General features: G+C 48.0%; 1 protein-coding gene across 1 annotated transcript; it reads right to left on the bottom strand.

The window, feature by feature from the left end:
* Positions 1-2,223: 2,223 nt before the first annotated feature.
* Positions 2,224-15,196, bottom strand: LOC114069698 (von Willebrand factor A domain-containing protein 5A-like). The gene is made up of 18 exons (XM_027906665.1): positions 15,189-15,196; positions 12,712-12,780; positions 11,101-11,348; positions 10,757-10,979; positions 10,292-10,434; positions 10,057-10,171; positions 9,774-9,901; positions 9,543-9,631; positions 8,079-8,223; positions 7,604-7,686; positions 7,177-7,291; positions 6,824-6,988; positions 6,462-6,565; positions 6,026-6,207; positions 5,659-5,850; positions 4,522-4,745; positions 4,085-4,208; positions 2,224-3,902 (listed from the first exon to the last, which is right to left on the bottom strand). Exons 2-18 carry the CDS (start codon positions 12,752-12,754, stop codon positions 3,772-3,774), a joined length of 2,454 nt encoding a protein of 817 aa, XP_027762466.1. The 5' UTR covers positions 12,755-12,780; positions 15,189-15,196; the 3' UTR covers positions 2,224-3,771.
* Between the last annotated feature and the right edge of the window lie 4,290 nt (positions 15,197-19,486).

The raw sequence follows: 19,486 nt of genomic DNA, 5'->3' as shown, positions 1-19,486 counted from the left end.
AAAAATTACCTGGCTGCAGATTATTATACAGAAATAAATAGGGTTTTTATTAGGAAATGAGCACTTCATGAGCAGAGACTCTAGAGGGTAAGTCCTCTGAGGAGCACCTGAGGGAGCTGCAGTTGTCTAGCCTGGAGAAAAGCAGGCTCAAAGGAGACCTTATCCCTCTATACAAACACATGAGGTTGTAGCAAGGTAGGGGTCTGTCTATTCTCCCAGGCAACAAGAAAAAAAATGTGAGGAAATAGCTTTAAGTTGCACCAGAGGAGGTTCAAGTTGGACATTAGTAGGAATTTCTTCGTGGAAAGGATGGTCAGGCATTGCAAGGGGCTCCCCAGGGAAGAGGTAGAGTCACCATCCCTAGAGGGGTTCAAGAAATGAATGGATGTGGCACTTAGTGCCATGGTCTACTTGACAAGGCAGCTAGATTTGTCAAAGGTTGGACTCGATGATCTCAGAGGTCTTTTCCAAACAAAATGATTCCATGATTCTGTGATTAATATTCCAGTAACAAACAGTTTGTATCACTGGAATAAGAGGAAAATATTGACCTATTTTCGAGGAAGATTTTGTAAAGATTTCATTGTACAGGCAATTTTGGCCCACTGATGGCAGCAGCTTTCACAGAATATGTGGAATGGAATGGCACAAATCCAGGGTAATGCTCACAAGCCCTTTTTGCCTGCCTGTCTTCTTCTTTATCTCACCTTCCCTCTGCTTTATATATGCTTAGAGAATATAATTTATAATTGGGCTCTGTTATAAAAGGGACACATCTAAATGTGTGTGTGTGTGTGAGAATCATGGAATGACAGGATCCCAGGATGGGTCAGGCTGGAAGGGACCACACTGGGTCATCTGGTCCCACCTCCCTGCTCAAGCAGGGTCATCCCAGAGAACCTGGCACAGGATTGTGTCCAGATAGTTCTGAAATATCTCTGGGGAGGGAGACTCCATAACCTCTCTGGGAAATTTGTTCCAGTGTTCAGTCACCTGCACAGTAAAGAAGTTACTCATATTCAGGTGGAACTTCCTGGGCATGAGTTTCCGCCCATTGCCTTTTGTCCTATTTCTCAGCATCCCAAGCAGAGCCTGGTCCCTCCTCCCTTCACACACTGACAGATATATTTGTTGAGGTCCCCTCTCAGTCATCTCTCTCGAGGCTGAGCAGGCCCAGCTCCCTCAGCCTGCCCTCACAACCAAGATGCTGTAGTCCCTTGACCATCTCTGCAGTCTCCAGGACCCGCTCCAGGAGCACCACGTCTCTCTTGTGCTCAGGAGCCCAGAACTGGAAACAACACTCCAGTTGTGCTTCACCAGGGCTCAGTAGAGGGACAGGTCACCTCCCTGACCTGCTGGCAATGCTCTTCCTAAGGCACCCAGGACCTCATTGGTCTCCTTGGCCCCCAGGGCACTTGGCTGGTTCACAGGCAGCCCCCAAGTCATTCCCCAAAATGCTGCTTTGCAACAGGTCACCTTCAGCCTGTGCTGGTGCCTGGGATTGTTCCCTCTCAGGTGCAGGACCCTGCATTTGCCCTTGATGAATCTCAGAAGGTTCCTCTCTGCCCATCTCTCCAGCCTGTTGAGATCCCTCTGAAGGGCTGCACAGACCTCCGGGGTATTGGCCACTCCTCCCAGTTTTGTATCATCAGTAAACTTGCTGAGGAGGCATCTGCTCCTTCATCCAAACCAGTGATAAATAAAATACACAATACTGGGCCTAGTAATGAACTTCCAGAAACTGCCAACAGGTCATGATTTGAAAATACGAGGAGAAACACAGAGAGGGGTTTTGGTGGTGTCCATTTAGATATGTCTCCACTGGAGTTTTTGCTTTATTACATCAGGTCCATCACATACTATGGTGATAAGAGTGCAAGATGTGCATCTTTATTATCATCACTTTAAAGTCAAATAAATGTTTGTTCTCATTATCTACTTTGTACTGTAAACTACCTGTATAATTGCACACTGTTCTATACCAAAGTAAATTATCATCACTTTCCATTTCCTCCCAGCCTCAGCCCCAAATCCTCACAGAATGGAATCACTGTGTCCTGATTTTGAGCAGCTGAATAATTGTCATTTGTCAGAAACCCCAAAAGTTTGTAAGATTCTAAAAGGTGTAAGATTCTAAACACAAAATACTCTTTTTGCTTTCTGATCCAACAACCCCATGAGAAGAAATGCCTATTTATCATCTTTGACTATGCTTGGAGTGTGAGATAGAACTGCATAAAAAAAATCTCCATGAAAACTGTAGATGTAGAAAAGTAACCATTGTTAAAATATGGTGAAATTTTTTAGGGTTTGACCTTGGCTAGCTGCCAGGCACCTACGTAGCTGCTCTCTCACTCATTTTCTTCAATAGGACATGGAGAAAAATAAAGGATAAAGGTTATGAGGTAAGAAAAAGATATGATGTTTGCTTAGCAATTACTGTCACAGGTGAAACAAACTCAGATTGGGGAAGACTGGTAGCATTTACTGACAATTAAAAATAGAGTAGGATGGTGAGAAACAAAAGCAAAAACTGAGACATCCTTCCCTCGTGTCCCTTATTCCCAGGCTCAGCTTCACTTCTCTACTGATTTCCTTTGCTCCCCAGCCCTGCCATCTGTATAGGGAGATGGCAGATTGGGGTCTCTGATCAATACCCAGCCATTTCCTTCTGGACCTTTGTCATCTTCACACTTCTTTTGCTCCAGCACAGGTCCTCTCCATGGGTTGCAGTTCCTTTAGCAAATCTCCATCTGGTCCAGCAGTGTCCTCCATGGGTTGCAGCATCAATCTCTGCTCCATCAGGGGCTGTAGGGAAATGCCTCCTACTCCTCTCTCCCTTACCGTGGTGTTTGCAATGCTGTTCTCACTCTTCTTTTCCCTCTGTTCTGTCTGCATTATTTGCCTTTTCTTACATGATTTTACAGGGAGGTCACCAGCTTTGCTGGCTGCGTCTGCAAGTGGGTCTGGTTTGGAGCCACCTGTGATTGGCAATGGGGCAGTCCCACACAGGGGAGTCACAGAGGTCACTGCTGCAGCCTCCCCACCACCAAAACCTTGCCAAATAAACCTAATGCACTCAAAAGTCCTAGGACATTATAAATGGCACTAGACTTCAATATATAGGCAGCCAAATCCCATTCCACAACGGGTTCGTTCATTGGGATTCATTCACTCCCCAGCTGTCACCTCAGAAAACCAGTCCTTTCTATCTTGCCTCCAACCTGGCAGGTGTTTCAGATACCTCAGGACAGCTGAAATAGCACTAGGCACCTATGGTAAGCACTGCACTGGTCCAATGAAATCCACCCCTTTATTTGACAAACCCTTTTTTGGGGGGAGGGCAATAAAAAAAAAAGAAGAAAGAAAAAGAAAAAAAATTCCTATAGCAAATAACACTATTCTTACCTTTCTATGAAAAGCCAGAAAGGCACACAGGATGGGAGGAGGGAGACAGACAGACAGACACATGAAGGTGTTTTCCTGTATTATCTTAACAGAATTTTTTTCCCTGCAGTCTGGTATTTTGAACTGATGACTGAGTAAATCTCAGAGAAATGCAGAATATGGAAATGAAACAAATGTTAGTATTTGTGTTTAGCATTATTTTTCAGAACACAGTGATTGTGGTAGAGAACAAATGTGTGAACCAGCCAGCTTTGGTGAGTTGGCTGTGGACAGCAACTAAGCACTCCCCCAGCCACTCCCTCGCTCCATCCCACAAGGGTGTGATGTTAATGGCATGTGATATGTCCCTCTGACTAGTCTGGGTCAGCTTTCCTGGCTGTGTTCCCACTCAACTTCTTTCCCATCCCCAGCAGTGCACATCCTGAAGACAGTGGGCTCCACAAAACAGCCCAGCAGGGAATTTGCTGCCTCCAGACATTCATCCAGTTGGACTTCTGCAAGAGAAGAGAAAATGCAGAGAGGGAATACAACTCAGTAAGAGAATTCATTGTGTATCAACAGTCTCAGAGACTGCAGCACAGGAGCACTGGGAAAGAGGAATATGAATCAGTGGGTGTCAGCTGTGGATTTAGTGGGAAAGTCCAGAGTGTGACTCCTCACAGCAAAATCTTCTTACCAGCTTGGTCCTGCAGCCACCTGCATGCTTTGGCCTCCAGAAGCTCTGACCAAGGTACCTTCCATTTATACTTGTGCAGCCAGACTAAGGCCAAAACTGTGGCCCAGACAGCTGGCTCCACATCCTGTGATGGAAAACAGAACACTCAAGGAGGAAAAAAAATCATAAAAATCAGATCTAAACCATCACCTAGTAAAAACAAGACTTCCACACATACAAACAAACTCTTTAAGCTTCTGAAATCCTCAGCTTCAGAAAGTTCCCTGGTACCTCTGGTGATTTCACCCCACACCCTCCATGTCCTTCTTCCACAAGCAGAGAGGATAAACCCCACTGCCTCGATCTCTTCCTCTCAGTTCAGCTCAGACTGGAAACTTGGTTGGAACAGAAAAGTTCAGCTCAAGAGAGTGTCCCCCTCCTGCCCCTGATTTCCTTACCTCCCTGGGCCTCTGTCCCTCAGTATCAGCTTTGCTGAGTCCCAAGGCAGAGGCCAGGGCTGTGCTGAGGGCCCAGGAGCCATTTGCTTTCTGGAGTGCCACCAGTGCCCTGAGCCCAGAGAAGTCACACAGTCTTGTTGCCAGTGGTGAAACTGCCCAGTCCCAACTGATGTTAAATGCTGGTAGTTCATCCATCACCTGTTCTTCAGGAGAAGGCTTCTGCTCTGGAAGACAGAAATGTTCACCAAACTCACATGGAGATGGGCAATGACGAGTAACCTTACATTCTGCTTTCTCCAAGTATACTTAACTTCTACTCCATCCTTTCCAGACTTCTTTTTATTGAGTGTCACACAGTTCCTGTCAAGCCTTCATTGCACTGACCACATACCTACTGCTTCCAATTTGGTGTTGTTCATAAACTGGCTGGTAGTGCACTCTGCGCATTAATGTTCAGGTCATTAACGAAGATATTAAATGGTACTGCTACTGTGAGAGATGTCTCTGGAACTGCACTGGGCTTTGGGCACCAGCTGGACTTTGAACTGCTGGTAACTGTTCCTTGAGCTCAGCAGTTGAGCCGGTTTACACCAACCTTATTGATCCCTTATCCCAGCCAGTATCTCACTGATGCCTCAATCAGGAGACTGTCAAAGGCCGTGCTAAACTCAAGGTACAGAGAATCCACGACCCTTCTCTTGCTCACAGTTCCAGCTACCTCAGTCAAGAAAGCAGTGAGGCTGGTCAGGCATGACTTTCTTTTGAAAACCCATACAGGATGGCCCTTCTAAGAGGATTATTTGCTCCAGATCCTTCCTCAGATTAAGGGGAGTCTGATCAGCTTGTATGTCCCTGGACTGTTCTTCTTCCCCTTCTTGAAGATGGGTGAGACATCTCACTGTTTTCCAGCCATCAGGAGCCTCTCCCATTCCCCATGATCTTTTAAAGATGACAAAGTGGCAGTGGCATCAGCCCACTCCTTTGGCACTTTTGGATGCACCCAATCCTATGGACTTTTGTAGGTCTGACACTCCATCCATCCCCAGCACAGTGACAATCAGAAAGTCTAGTGATTCTGAAAGTTCAGCCCTAGTCCAACACATTTTGAGAATGCTCAGCCAAGAATGTTCTCCTCACCTTTACAATATGTTGAAAGCTGAGTGAGTGTCTCAGTGTCAGGGGCTTTGTGACCGAGCATCTCAAGACATAACTGGCATTTCTGAACTATCCAAAACTTGGTGGACTTGAACAACACAGGCCTGAATCCACGCAACCAGAGCAGCTGGCAGGGAACCAGGTTGCAAGAGGGAGAGAGCAACATGGAAGAGTCTGGAGGCAAAGAATCTGGGAAGAGAGGCGGGGAGGTGAGGGTAGAATCATGGGTATTAGAGACAGGCAAAAGGGTGGTCAGGCCCACAGGACCAGGGGCTGCGTATGGTGAGAAGGCATCAGACCAGCAAGTCTCACTTTCCTCTTCCAGCATCCCCACTGTTTCCAGCCTTACCACGGTGCCAGGCATCCCTGTGTTTCATCCGTACAGCCACACTGGATGTGAAGGGAGATGGAACCCCCAGGGTGAGGCTGGACTTCACTGCGCTCTGCCAGGTGTCCTTCTCTGCCCTGCTTGTCCCCTCCCAGGCTCGTTCCCACAGCAGCTGCATCAGGGCCATGTGATGCACCGGCAGCCTGCAGGGGCAGAGAGTTAGTCCTTGGTTCTACTTCAGGGAGGGGCAAGAGACACATGGACTAAAGAGCAAGGGGCAGTGGATTAATGGTCACCCAGCTCCTCTCCCTAGGTCAGCACAGAGGGGACAAGGCAGGAGCACCAGACACACAGATTCTCTTCCCACCTCAGGGTGCAAGTGAAGGATTTCTGCTGTTCCTCCTGCAGACCCTGCCAATGTCACTCTGCCTCATGTGCAGGTGTGTTACCCTCTCACCTGTCATCTGATGATGGGGACAGTGAGAACCTAAGTGTGTAATTGAAGAACTGGTTGCCCACATGGTACTGAAGAGTCACGGCTCCCTCATCCACCTTTGCATCCTGGTGACACAAGGGAAGAGTCAGTCAGAAAAGTTCATGTTCTGGGCCCAGGCAGCCTGGCTACCTAGATTACCTTCCTGCTCTACTAAGGAAGTAGCTACCCATGCTTGGAGCAGAGGCAGTGAAGGCTCACAGAGCCCTGATAATGGTCTCTCCCAGGCAAACGACTCTCGGTGCTGGGAAGGTGGAACAGGATGTGGGTCCCTTACCTTGCAGAAAGCCATGCCCTGGTGCATATGGTTGCTGGATCTCTCTCACCTGTGCTTGCCCATGGATCCGGGCATAGATGGAGCTCTGATGTCCCTGGAAGATCGTTTCAGGAGCTTTTCTGATCAGTGACACCTCCAGGCCAGGTGGAAGGTCCCAGTGTAGTGAGATCCCACTGGCCACAGGCTGCAGAGCCCGCTGCAGACATTTCACTGCCTGGCAACACAGGAAGCAGAGAGCACAAACCACCTGGAGTTCCTCCCAGTTCTGGGATGACAGGAATGTGGGAGGGGTCTTTTTTTGTGGATAGTGGTATTTGGATTGCATTGCATGTTTAGGTGAGCCACGGGAAGCATTAAATAGAGCAGGATGGATGCTGGAAGCGCAGGTACCTGGGTCATTACCTTGGATGTCATGTCCACTCTAGAGTGGATGCACACACATTCACCTTTTGTCTCCAGGGCTATGGCCTGGGAAAGGTGAAAGTTGACACATCCGTTAGTAGGAAGACAGAAACACCTGCACAGGAAAAGAGGGAGATGTTAGACATGGGACACAGGTGAGAAGCACAAAGAACAAGAGTGGTCCAAAGGACAAAGTCTCAAGAGGTAACGATGCTTCTAATTGTAAAAATGAAACTGATATTGTGTCTCCCCATTCACTCTGGGGTAAGAGATGTTGCCTGATGACCATGAGAATGGGTTTTGGGGCTGAAGAGAGTACTGAGGTATTGCTTAGTGAGGGTAAAGAAGAATACTGCTGAGATGCTGCTGAGAAGGGCAGGGAAAGACTGGGAGAGGAGGCCCACTCGGTGGAGAGTGTAGGCATTACCGGTGGTGGTCCCGGTAACGGTAGACCTCAGCCATGACAGCTTCCTCTTCACTGGAGACCTTCCTTTGGATGAAGATAAAAAGCTGAGGGAGAGAGGAATGGAAACAAAGATACCCAAGGTCATGGAACCACCACGAAGGAAAGACACTATCCTAAAATGCAGGCAGCCTAAATGCAGTTTGCTCCCTTGCACTCTCATTGTGAGAGATTGTGATTCTCCTTTCATTAACAGCAGGACACCTCTCAGCACAAAGAGACACCCTACAAGGAAGATCCACCTCCCCCATGTGCAGGAAAATTGCAGAGAAGCCCTTCCAAGCTGCTCAGTCCAAAGATGGGGTCACTTTCTGCCATGAGGATGCCTCCCACATGCCAGCTCTCCTAGCAAACAGCAGCAGAATATCTCACCCTTAGCCCTCAAATCTACACTTGTTTACAACCATTCCCCTCCCCAAAATCCTTCGGCCCCTCATACCTGACGGGGGTGTCCATAAAGGAGAGGAGTGCTGTAAATAGATCTCAGGAGACCCAACAGGTCACAGCCCCCCAGATCAGGGCGGATGGAGGAGATGAACCCCACGGCACTGTCCATGTTTTCCTGTGTGTACTCCACACTCTGCCTGTGGGAAGCACCCAGAGCGTCAGAGAGGGGGAGAACCTGGCCCATGGCTACCCTCACATGGGGACTCACCTCATTACTGTGGTGGTGCATCCTCCCCCACCTCCTCCTCAGGTGTGGTCTAGGATCTCAGGAGCCCCTGGCAAGCCTTGACCAAACCAGCTGAGCAGTGAAGTGCCCCTTTACTGCACTAGTTGGGAGGTGAAACATCCCTGATCCTACCAGAAGCTCTTGCATGATACAGGTAGGAACAACACTGACCATAATAGAAACATCAGCTGCCTGACAGCTTTAGAAAATTATTGACCTGAATCACAGCCCGAGTGCAACAGTACCATTGTTACTGGACTTCTGGAAAAAAACGTTCCCAGATAAAAAATCCAGTAGTTACCAACTCGTGCTGTGGCCTGAATGGAAATTACTGATGGCCAAAGCCAATAATCTTTTGACCCTATAATCTTAAATGAGGCCCTTTGAGCCCTCCTGGGGCTTTCCTGAGCCCTCCTTTGAGCCCTCCTGCCCCCCAGCACCTCCCTCAGAGAGGGAACTGCTGAACCCTCAAGTTTACAATACTTGAAAGGCCATCGCTGACAACGAGGCCTGGGCTGATATCCCGATACCCCCTCAAACACACACCCCTCCAGGTGCAACCCATGCCTGGCAATGAACAGGCAGTTCCTTGCTTTTAGCGAGTGTTTCACTAAACAGAAGAGGTATTTTTGATAGGTGCCTCAACACGCACAGACATAGATGTACATCTCTGTGCCTGGGTGCATGCGACTTGATGATGGCATGAAAGCTGTTATCATAAATGTACAGTTAAGTCACTCTTACAATTGTAGTAAATTGCATTGAATCACTTTTTAAATGTTAAATTAGTCCATGACTAAGTGCTCCTAAAACTATGTGCACCCTTATCTTTTATTATCCTTCACACCCTGACCCCTTTGCATCCTTGGTCTCTGTGTAAATCAGTCTAAATTCATTCTAATCTGATTTTCCTATGTATGTTTCAACTATGTAGTAAGTGAGTGAACCTTGGCATTGAACTCTTGTTAAATTCTCACTTTCACAAATTCATATTAATACCTGATTTATGCCAATATCTTTGGGGGCAATTCTTTCAGCAGCCCAAACCACTCATTCACAGCAATTACCAGTGGTACAGCAGGAACCCGAAAATGGGACTTAATCTCACACTGCTCCCAACAGATCCTGCCCTGTAACTGCCCTCCAGCAAGGGCTTGTCCCACAGTTCCACTTAGAAAAGTCATACTATACTTACCCCTTGGCCCTACTCCCTCATCACCCCGAACTCACGGATAGAAGGCTTTGAAAGTGGCCCCAAAACTGTAGATGTTGAAGTAACACCCCAGAGGCAAACTCTTCAGGAGGAATAACAGTGTGTTCTGTGGACAGATGGAGGGATGGGCAGAACTCAGATGGAGAAGCTAAGCGGAACATCTGCCCACATGAAGCATCTTGCCTCTATCCCCACCACCTGAGCATGACTGGTGAGGAAAATGTCCCCTGAAGACCTCTCAGTGGTACCTGTGCATCCTGGAAGAGGCTGCAGTCCATGAGAAAAAGGAATTCTCCCAGATGGCCTGGACTGGGCACTACCTCAGGAATGTTTGGCATCAGTGTCAGCATCACAACAGGCTGTCCCAGCAGAGAGCCTGGTATGTGCATGGGGAAACAAGATGGATTTAGAGACTGGAGCATCCTTCCCTGTCTCTTTTCTTTTGCCCTCAGCTCTGACCCACTGCCCCCAGATCCCTCTACTCTCCCTGATACCCTCTCCCTAATGCCTATTTCCACCCTCCTCACTCACCAGGTGGGGCTTTAGGATCTCCCCTCTCCACCACAGCACTGAGAGTGTGAGGCCCTTTGTAATACACCATTAAGTTCAGATCATCCTGCAGCCAGGGTGATGATTTCAAGAATACCTGAGGATAAGTAGGGTGTGTGGAGAAAAGAGAACCAAATAAGTGGATTAAAGAGGCCTAAGGAGCACCAGCAGGCTGCAGATCCTTCTCTACTCTCCTGCTTTGGGGGCAGGGACGTACCTGTGCAGATGTCTGATCAGAAGCCGTGTACTGCAGAGGGGTGTAGCTGCTGTTAATGACTACATGGGACACCCCACGGGCTGACTTCAGGGAGATGCTGAAGTGCAGGTTTTTGGACATCTCCTCCTTGGAAGAGATCCGGCCTGCAGGGAGAGAGAGGTGTGAGGAACTGAAGCACTCAGCTATGGTGGGGCTCTGTCCCTCACTTCTGGAGAGAAAATGTGGCACCTAAGAAGTCCCTCACTGTAGTGTTTGGTTGTGGTGGTGGTGAATCTGTGAACACACACTGTGCTTTGTGTAGGGGTCTGTGGGGGTGTCTTGCTGTGGTATATATGAGGAGACTTGTGGGGTTCAGGACTATGAGGGGCAAGGGGGAATATTCAGATTTTCTCACTGTTAGCAGATATACCCCCCTCATCCCTCCCTGAGGGATGCTGGGGAGCCACGTGTTCCCCTCTCACTCACTGGGGTATTTTATCCACGGGAACAGTTCATGTGGCCAGCAAAACCGGGCAGCCCCATCGGGCTGCAGTGGCAGCTCCTGGACATAGCACAGGCTGATGGTCACCTCCCCGTTAGGAGGCAGAGTTCCCAAGAAACAAGCGAACACACGACCCCAGAGATCCCACTGATCCTGCAGGTATCTTAAATTCTCCATGCCTGGAGTAGCTTTGCACAGCTTCTGGGCCTGCCACAAAGGGAGAAAAATGCATTACTGAGGTTTCCATAAGAGCAAACGAAAGAAATTAAATCCACATGATCCTCCCACGCAGTCCACAGAGCACCCATTCCCATTGCAACCCCAGTACCTCCTCCTTCTCCCAGAGCATTGCTTCAATGCAGGAGTCCCCCATGGTAGCGTGGAAGGTGTCTACAACAGTGTTGGAATCCACAGGAAAGATGAACATGGTCTCCTTGGGGACTTGCTGCACATTGCGGAAAACCAGCTCAGACACCACATCAGCCACAAAGTCCTGGATGGTTACATTTACTGTCACAGTCTCCAGCTCCACTTCAGGATAGGAAGAAAAGAACCATATTCCCCTCTGGAATAAGCCTGAGGAAGACACAATAGTTCTCAAAGTCCTCAGTTGTCTGCAGAATCTTTAAATTTGAAGTGTCTGCTTGTAGTGGAAAAAAAGTTGTGTGTCCAAACCTGCCACAGAAATCCCAGTTGCAGAAGCTGGCAAACAGAAATGAAAGGTCCCTTAGGTTGCCAAAATTTCCCTAAGCCCCTCTCTGTCCAAAGCACATGGCGGCTGTGCCCTCAGATTGCCACCTGCCATACTTCATCTTAGCTCAGGCCTACCATGACATTTAGAGAAGTCTGTCTGTCCCCCAGCCTGAGACAGTCCCACACTGGAGCTTCACACATATGGCAGGAGGTGCCAAGCAGATTTGCTTCGTGTTCACTGCCAATGCCAGCTATGTTTGGGTGACGGAGCACTGGAACAGGTTCCCAGAGAGGTTTTGGTATCTCCTTCTCTGGAGATATTCAAAAGCTGTCTGAACTTAGTGCTTTGTAATGTGTTCAGGACCCTGCTTGAGCAGAGAGGTTAGACTAGATGACCTCCAAAGATCCCTTCCAATCTGACTCATGCTGTAATTCCATGATTTGATTGTTGACAGCAGAGATTCTTCACTGACCTCCTTTTGTCATCTGTCATACCTGTAGCCTATGATTTATCTGAGACCAACAATGTGTAGAGATCTGAATTGGGTTGGAAGACGGCCTTGGTGATCTCTCCGTTTGCTACGACAGCAGCCAATGGAGGGAAACCTTCTCCATACCTTTGCCCTTGCTTTGAGATAAAGAACACTCATTTTAGGGCAAGGCTTGGCATCAGTGAGGCATCAGACCTGTTGGTAAAATACATGGCAGCAGTGTGTTTGTCAAGAATGGTGCAACACTGCAGTAGGAAGAGAGTGACACTTGGCAAAGGAAGGTATAAGACCATCATATGGGTTGCTGTAATGTCTTGGAAGGAGATGATGTACCTAAGGTGGTAGAGTTCACCTGGAAAGGATGGTTCAACTCACCAGTGAAGCAATGTACTAAGGTATCACACAACCACAGGGGCCCATTTAGCTCTGCAGTAGAGGTGATGCAGTATCATAGCACTGAGGAGGGTTACCAGCTTCCCACAGTAATAGACATCTCTCCAACATCCTCCTCCTACTTTGTAATCATTTCCCTCTAAAGCCTTCAGCACTATGAGTGAGATGAATCACACTTACAGAATGCTTGCTATGCCAGTGACAGAATGTAAAGCTGACTCCAGGCCTTGTCCCTGGGTTCCCAGAACATGGTGAGATGTGACTGCCAGTCAACCAGTCAAAAAATCCATTCTTCCCGCTTTACTCCACAGCCAAGATCTTCCCCACTACTCACAGGTGCCACCCTTCTGTCCCCAACTTACCCTTGCACATATACTGTTTGCTCAGGATGCCACTTTTCCTCATCTCGACTTTTTGGTTGAAGAGAATGTCTGTGAGAAAAAGCAAAAGTGAGCTATGAGGGCTTTCTGGGGAAAAAACAAACAAAACACACACACACACAAAACCAACCAACCAAAAACCAACCAAAAAAACAGCAACAACAAAAATAACCTGGGCATTTCAGTCTTCCCTTCCTCCATGATCTGTAGCTCACACTCACATACACGGGTCAAGATTACTCCTTGCATCCTTAAACTGGGGGAATGGGGAAAAGAATGGATGAATTATTTTGTATCTGAGATGTATGGATGCACATCAAGAAAAATGAGGGGCAAGAGGATGATGGCAGCACTGAGGAGCAACTGGAGTTATGTGGACTATGAGGGAGAGGATTATAAAAAGTGCCTGACTTGTGACTGATCTCTCAGTTAGGCACCTAAATCCACCAGTTCTGTGTAGTCAGTGAACTCTTACAAACACTGAGCAGAGCCCTTACTCTGCTGTCAAAACATTAGACAGGAGGGTCATTTGCAGCCAGAAGGCTTAGCATGGGTGAGCGCTCCTAGCTAAGGTGAGGGAATTCCTTCCAGCTGCCTCCTGGGGGTTCTGTGCTGTAGGTATTGACATCAAGTGTCTTGGAATGGACGGGACATCTAAAATAGTACTAGATATCCATTCAAGGACTACCTCTCACCCCAAAATTGCACAACAGCAGGATTTAGTTCAATATTATTATGTATAAAAGTAGGTAATTCAATACTTTCAGATACATTCAGATCAAGTTCTGAACCCCTGTGAGGAGGATTGACAGAGAGTTTGGAAAGAGAATGGGGCAAAGGAATGAATGAGGAATGAGGGGAATGTGAGGGGGGATAGGAAGAGGAGGGATGACTATTCTCTGCTGTAGTGATCCTGACTGGGGGACCATTGTACCCCAGAGTTGGCAGCCCCTGTAGGAGTTGATCTGAGGAGGCCCAGGAGAGGCCTGTGCTGTGCTGCACATCTGGCTTGGCCTTCAGGCCTGTGCTGGACTGCACCAATCCCCTGGCCCCAGGATAACCCCAGTCAGTTCTTGTAACAGAGACAGAACATGTACAGGGAATATGCTGCTGATCACAGACCTTTCAGTGCTGCACAGCCTGGGAGTCTCAGCATCCAAGGGGGTGTAAGATTGTTTATGCTGTTCTCTCTTTCTTTCTAGTGTTAGCTTTCAAATGAAGCTTTGCAGAACCTAAATGTCTTTCTTCTTGGGGTTCACTGTGAGCCAGCACTTATCTCCTGGGGTAATGCATTTGGTGCACTCAGTGGGTCCCAGTGAGAAGTATTTCCCTAGAGAAAGGATAAAGAAAAGGGGCCCAGGTGGTCTTCCCAGTGAACTGGGAAAGTGAGAATGTCCCAGAAGAATTCTCAGCCCAGCTGAAGTATTAACATGACTCAAGGAACACAGGTTAGAGCAAAGAAAGGACAAGGAAAACCCAGATTATTTAAATATCACAAGGGAAGCGAAAAAAACCCCTTCACTGTTCTAGAATTAAACCAGAATATGATGATGTCTGTTATTCCATAGCCATGGTGTCAGTTTCTTTAAACTGTATTTGGATAATCCTCCCAATTCTGGAGGACCTCTTCATCAGAGGAAGTCCTGGGGAGATAGTGTTGGCACAAGATGAGTGACTCTGCACCTGCATTTAGTTAACTGGAATCAAAAGGGAGGACTGACCTCGGCTAAGTGCTTCGACAGAGAGAATGTTTCTCAAAGTGGAAAACCACTTTAACAGTCTGCATGATAGCGTGTGTTTTTCTCTCATGGCTGAACACAGCCACCACATGATGCAAGGTGAATGTGTGTGATCAAGGCACTGGTTTAGGCCAATCCTGGGAATTTCGGTTAACTAAAAAACAAACACCAGGTGCTATTTATAAGAAAATATGAATAAAAGGGGAACACTTAAAAGGATCAGTGGACAAACACCGAAAACGAAACCTGTGTGGTGTGCAGCCTCATGCTCTTCAGTGCCCATAAGATAATTCCTATTAGATGAAACAGTCACTAAACTGATAAAAGACTGACGATATGACTATTCATGGTAAAAATCCTGATTTACTGATACCTGCCTTCAAGGATCCCAATAACAAAGTTCCTGTGCTTGCACTTCCATTTCCTGTATTTTACAAATATAAAGTCTATTTACAATATATTGCAAATATCATGAACTGTGCATGTGCCTCATTGTGAATTTGGACCTAAACCTGCTGTCCGTGACCTCAGAGATCCCAGATGTGTAGGTGCCGTTTGAACTAAGGAGCCTGGCAGGACAGGCCAGCAGTCACACACACACAAAGCCTTTGCCAGGGTGCAAAGCACAAACAGACAGACAAATGCACATGTGCACGCAGAGCAGGATTGCAACACTTCCATGTGGGGGCAGGGAAGGATGGATGTACAAGATGCACTCACCATGAAACAGCCGATTGCAACAGGCAGGACAGGCAGACAGACACAGGAATGGCCCCGGGCCTGAGGAATGCAAGCTGCAGCAGGCAAGGCGTCCCCAGGCACAGGGGAAGGAGGAGCAGGAGGGGGCTGGTCTTTGCAGTGAGCAACAGGGATGGGTGGGAGCTGCGGTCACTGCCGCAGTGCCTGGGCAGTTCCAGGAAGGGGAATGCTGCCAAACACGTACTCCTGGACATACACTTGGGAAGCAGAAGTGCTGCGAGCCCTGCATGCTGGGATGGGTGGGAGGCATTGGGTGTCGGGGTGTTCCAGGTCTCTGGTCAGCTCTGGGGGCTCCAAGCTGGGGATGTTGCCTCTTGTGAGACTGGCATGTCTTGGGAAGTGAATTGCAGCAGTGCTGGACAGGCTACAGAGGGTGGGGGGTGCTGCACAGCACCACCTGCCCCACAGGAGGGCTTGGAAGCATTGGGGTTTGGGGGGAGAGAGGCTCCCACTTTTACTGTGAGAAGCATTTCCCCACCAGAAGTGCAAGTGGCTGCTGGGAAGGGAACCATTCAGTTCCTGCCCCCAGAGGTGCTTCAGGCTGCCTTCCTGACATCCTCCCCTGACTTACCCTTTTCCAGTGGGCTTCACTGGCTCTCAGAGGATACAGGTAGGAAGACAGTTTTGGACCAGTTAGGAAGTCTTGGAAGGAGAGCTGGGTGCCTTAGGTCTTTATTCTAGATATTGCCAAGCTTGCTTAGAGCCATACACCTGCAGAAAAGGCAATGCCAAAGCTCCAGACCTGGAGGGGTATTGCTCTGGGTGACCTCCAAAGGCAGAGTCCCATCTTCTTGGGGGATATGGAGACCTCTGTGTTCCCCAGAGGACAGGCCATTTATACTGAGAGCTGGAGAGTAAAAGAGTGTGATGGTACCTGAAGGTGGCTTGGTTACCCAGCTGGCTACCTAGTCGGTTACTTGGTTACCCAGCTGGTTACCTAGTGCCCCAAAGTCCACTAGGTAGCTTGTTCCCAGTCTTGTCAGAGGGCTGTTGTATATTCAGTGTGACCTTGATAGGCTGGAGGGTTGGGTGGGATGAAACCTAGAGAGATACAAGGGCAAGAGTGGGGTCCTGCACTGGGGAGGGATAACCCCAGGAACCTACTAGAGAGCAGCTCTGTGGAGAAGGACATGGCAGTCTTGGTAGATGACAAGGTGGTCATGAGCCAGCCATATACCCTGGGAACCAGGAGGGCAAATGGGATCCTGGGGGGCATCAGGAACAGTGTGGCCAGAAGTTCAGGGAGGTGATCCTGCCCCTCTACTTGGCCCTGCTGGGGCCACATCAGGAGTGCTGTGTCCAGTCTCCTCAGTACAAGAAAGACAACAAATTACTAGAGAGGGTCCAGGGGAGGCCACAAAGATGATTAAGGGGTTGGAGAATCTCTCTGATGAGGGAAGACTGCAGGAGCCAAGCCTGCTCAGTCTAGAGAAGAGAAGACTGAGAGGGGATCTCATAAATGCATATAAATATTTTAAAGGTGGGTGTCAAGAGGATGGTGATTTGGCCAGAAGGGACCAAGAGACACCACAATCTGACACATCGTGCTCTCAAGGCTTTCCACCCAGTCCTGAACCACATTGGCTTTGCTCTGCCTCCCCCCATAGCATCCCTTTCCATCCAAATTGCAGGCCAGAAAATCCCTCCCTATTTCCAGCACTTTCTTCTCTCTCCTGCAGTCAACATGTGCCATGTGAGCAGGAAAGGAGCAGTCAGCAGCAGTGACTGTGGGGCAGGTCAGAAGCCGCTTATATTTGTCACATTAAAATGATTTATTTTTCCTAAACTGTGTTCTTTCAGTGTGTATGTTTTAACTTGCATATACATGTATTTTACACTTTGACAACTGAATTTTACATCTTAAAACAGACTGGATCAGGCCAGAGCCTTCAAACCCACATCAGTCTCGTTTAAACTCTATTACTGAAAGTCCATATATACTCTTATGTCATGAAAAATTCACGAATAATTGTGTACTGAAAGCAGAAGGAGTAACAATGGTCACGGACAGAATAACATTATAACAAGAACGTTTTAGAAAGAAAATATTTGGAAGTGTTTTTACACATTGAAAAAGCAGAGCAAATTTTGAAAGTACAACAAGTTTCTCAAACTTTGCTGAAGAAATAAATATCCTTTACTGTTGAAGTACTCCTGAGGATATTGTAGTTCTTGTGATTGATTAAATATCAAAAGACCATTTGGGTCTGTGACAAACTGTCAGAGGGCCCTGCAAGGAGGACAAAGAGCCTTGGCTGTAGTCTAATCTAGCTCTGGAACTCCACAGAGACTCAACTTTAGGTTTCAAAGCCCACTTGCTATCTTCAGAAAGAGTCTGAGGCTTTGCTTTGGCCTGTGATTATCAGCAAATCATGTTTCAGACTTGAGATGCCCTGAAAAAAGCTTACAACCCTTATTTACAAGCTGACCAAGATCAACAAGACTTCATATGTTCCTTGGATCTACACCAGAAGTTAACCCTGCCTTCCAAGAACAAATCTCTGGGCATGGATGACCACGACTTCACACTGATGACATGTGAGAGAAGTTGTCTTCCCTAATAGAAATGCTGTCATTTTAAAACCTGTATGTCTGCAAGCTGGAGTCCTTGAACAAGGATGGGGAGTCTGAGGGAGCAGTGCAGAGGGCCCAGCCAAAGATACAATGCAGTAATGCACTACGGTGAGCAGTAGGCTCTTTCAAATCAGTAAATCCCAGTGGGATTTGCCCCACTATAGGATTTCTTTAGGCTGTAGAAAAGCCGGAAGGCTTACTCCCAACTGTGTGAAAATCACTTCTACCGGAGTGATTTTGTCTGGAAGGTACAGGAAAGCAGGAATCAGTTCTCCTCAAGTTGCCTCTTCTGTCCATTTGACTGGAAACTATCCTAATGTCCCAAAGTTTCTGAAAACTTGCTAATGGGACTTCTCAAAGAAAATAAGCCGACATCAGATAACTTTTGTTGCCAACTGAGGGAGAGAAGCACATCTGGAAGCCTATTGATAGCAGAGTAGGTCTGGGTGGATGGTACAAGTTCCAACAAAAGTAGCTTAAGAATACAGAACTTGTACTGTATGTCTGTCTTCAGGGTGTAGACACTCAAGGTCTGGAACGTGTGCCCCACCTGGAGTTCAGCTAGCTCAGTCAAGCAGTTTTGATGGTCAGCTCCTTTGCCAACATGGGCTGTTGAGAAGAAAGCAAGAAACAAGGGCCTGTCCCCACTGTTACCCAACTTGCCAGCTGAACACTGACTGTGCCTGATCCTGGCCCCTCTCTCTGGAACCAGTCCTGACCCTGAATTACCCCCCAGCATCCTGGCTCTGTGTTTGTGAAGTCACTGCTCCTGCCCACCCTGCTGGTGCATTTGGCTCCCAAATCCCCTTCCCTGGAGCAGCAGTTGGTCTTTGCTTCTCCCTGGCAGGGCCCTCCATGCTCAAATCTGCAGCCTTAAGAAACCAGTGGAAACACAGTGCCCTGAATGGTTCCATGGAACTGTACCCAGAGCCACACTCTCTGCACACCTCAGTTCCTCTCCTTTCTGAGCTTGCACTTCAAAAGAGGTCCAGACTCAAGGGGGCTGACATCCTCCAGAGATGCTCAGAAGAGAGATACTGGAGGTTCAGCACCTGAAAACCATTCACTGGCACAAAGTCATAAGTCTGTGAGAATCTTCAACTATGCATCCAGCTGGACACAAGTTTTGGGAAGGTGAAGCTGGATTCAAAGGTCAGCAGCTCAGTGTTTGTGGCCCTTTTTGACCAAGTGTGCCACTTACTCATCCCCTGTGCCGAGGAAAGGATGATCCAAGAGGCAAGAATATGTTCCCTGGATGCTCAGATGCAGCATGTAACATCTACACCTGGGAATCCTTTGCCTACCCATAAGCATCAGAACTATTGAAGACAACATGGGGTGTTCCACCAGTTTCTGAAGGTCGAGTCATGGGTCTCATCTACTAGCAGCACACAAATGTTGGTCACCCTCTTCCTCAGAGACACTGTGATAGAACTTGAACAAAGGCAGAAACTGGAAAAAGGCATCTTGAATTGCCTGTGCTGGTCACAGCTGTCACACTGCCAGCACAGACCTTGGAGTGGTCTGATCTGAGAATCACACCAGTCCTGCAAGGTAGAGTGGGGGAAGCTGCCCAGGTCTGCTGGAGAAGCAAGAGCTCAGTGCTGGGAGCAGCATATCTGAAGTCAAATGCAATTTGGCCCCTTGAGTGTCTAGAGATCAGCAATGAGGTGGGTTGTCTCAGC

This window comes from Empidonax traillii, unplaced genomic scaffold, assembly GCF_003031625.1.
Source record: "Empidonax traillii isolate 1590-97213 ecotype Southwest subspecies unplaced genomic scaffold, ASM303162v1 scaffold1340:size210426, whole genome shotgun sequence".
Classification (NCBI taxonomy): Eukaryota; Metazoa; Chordata; class Aves; order Passeriformes; family Tyrannidae; genus Empidonax; species Empidonax traillii.
This window is presented reverse-complemented; position numbering and strand designations above follow the sequence as displayed.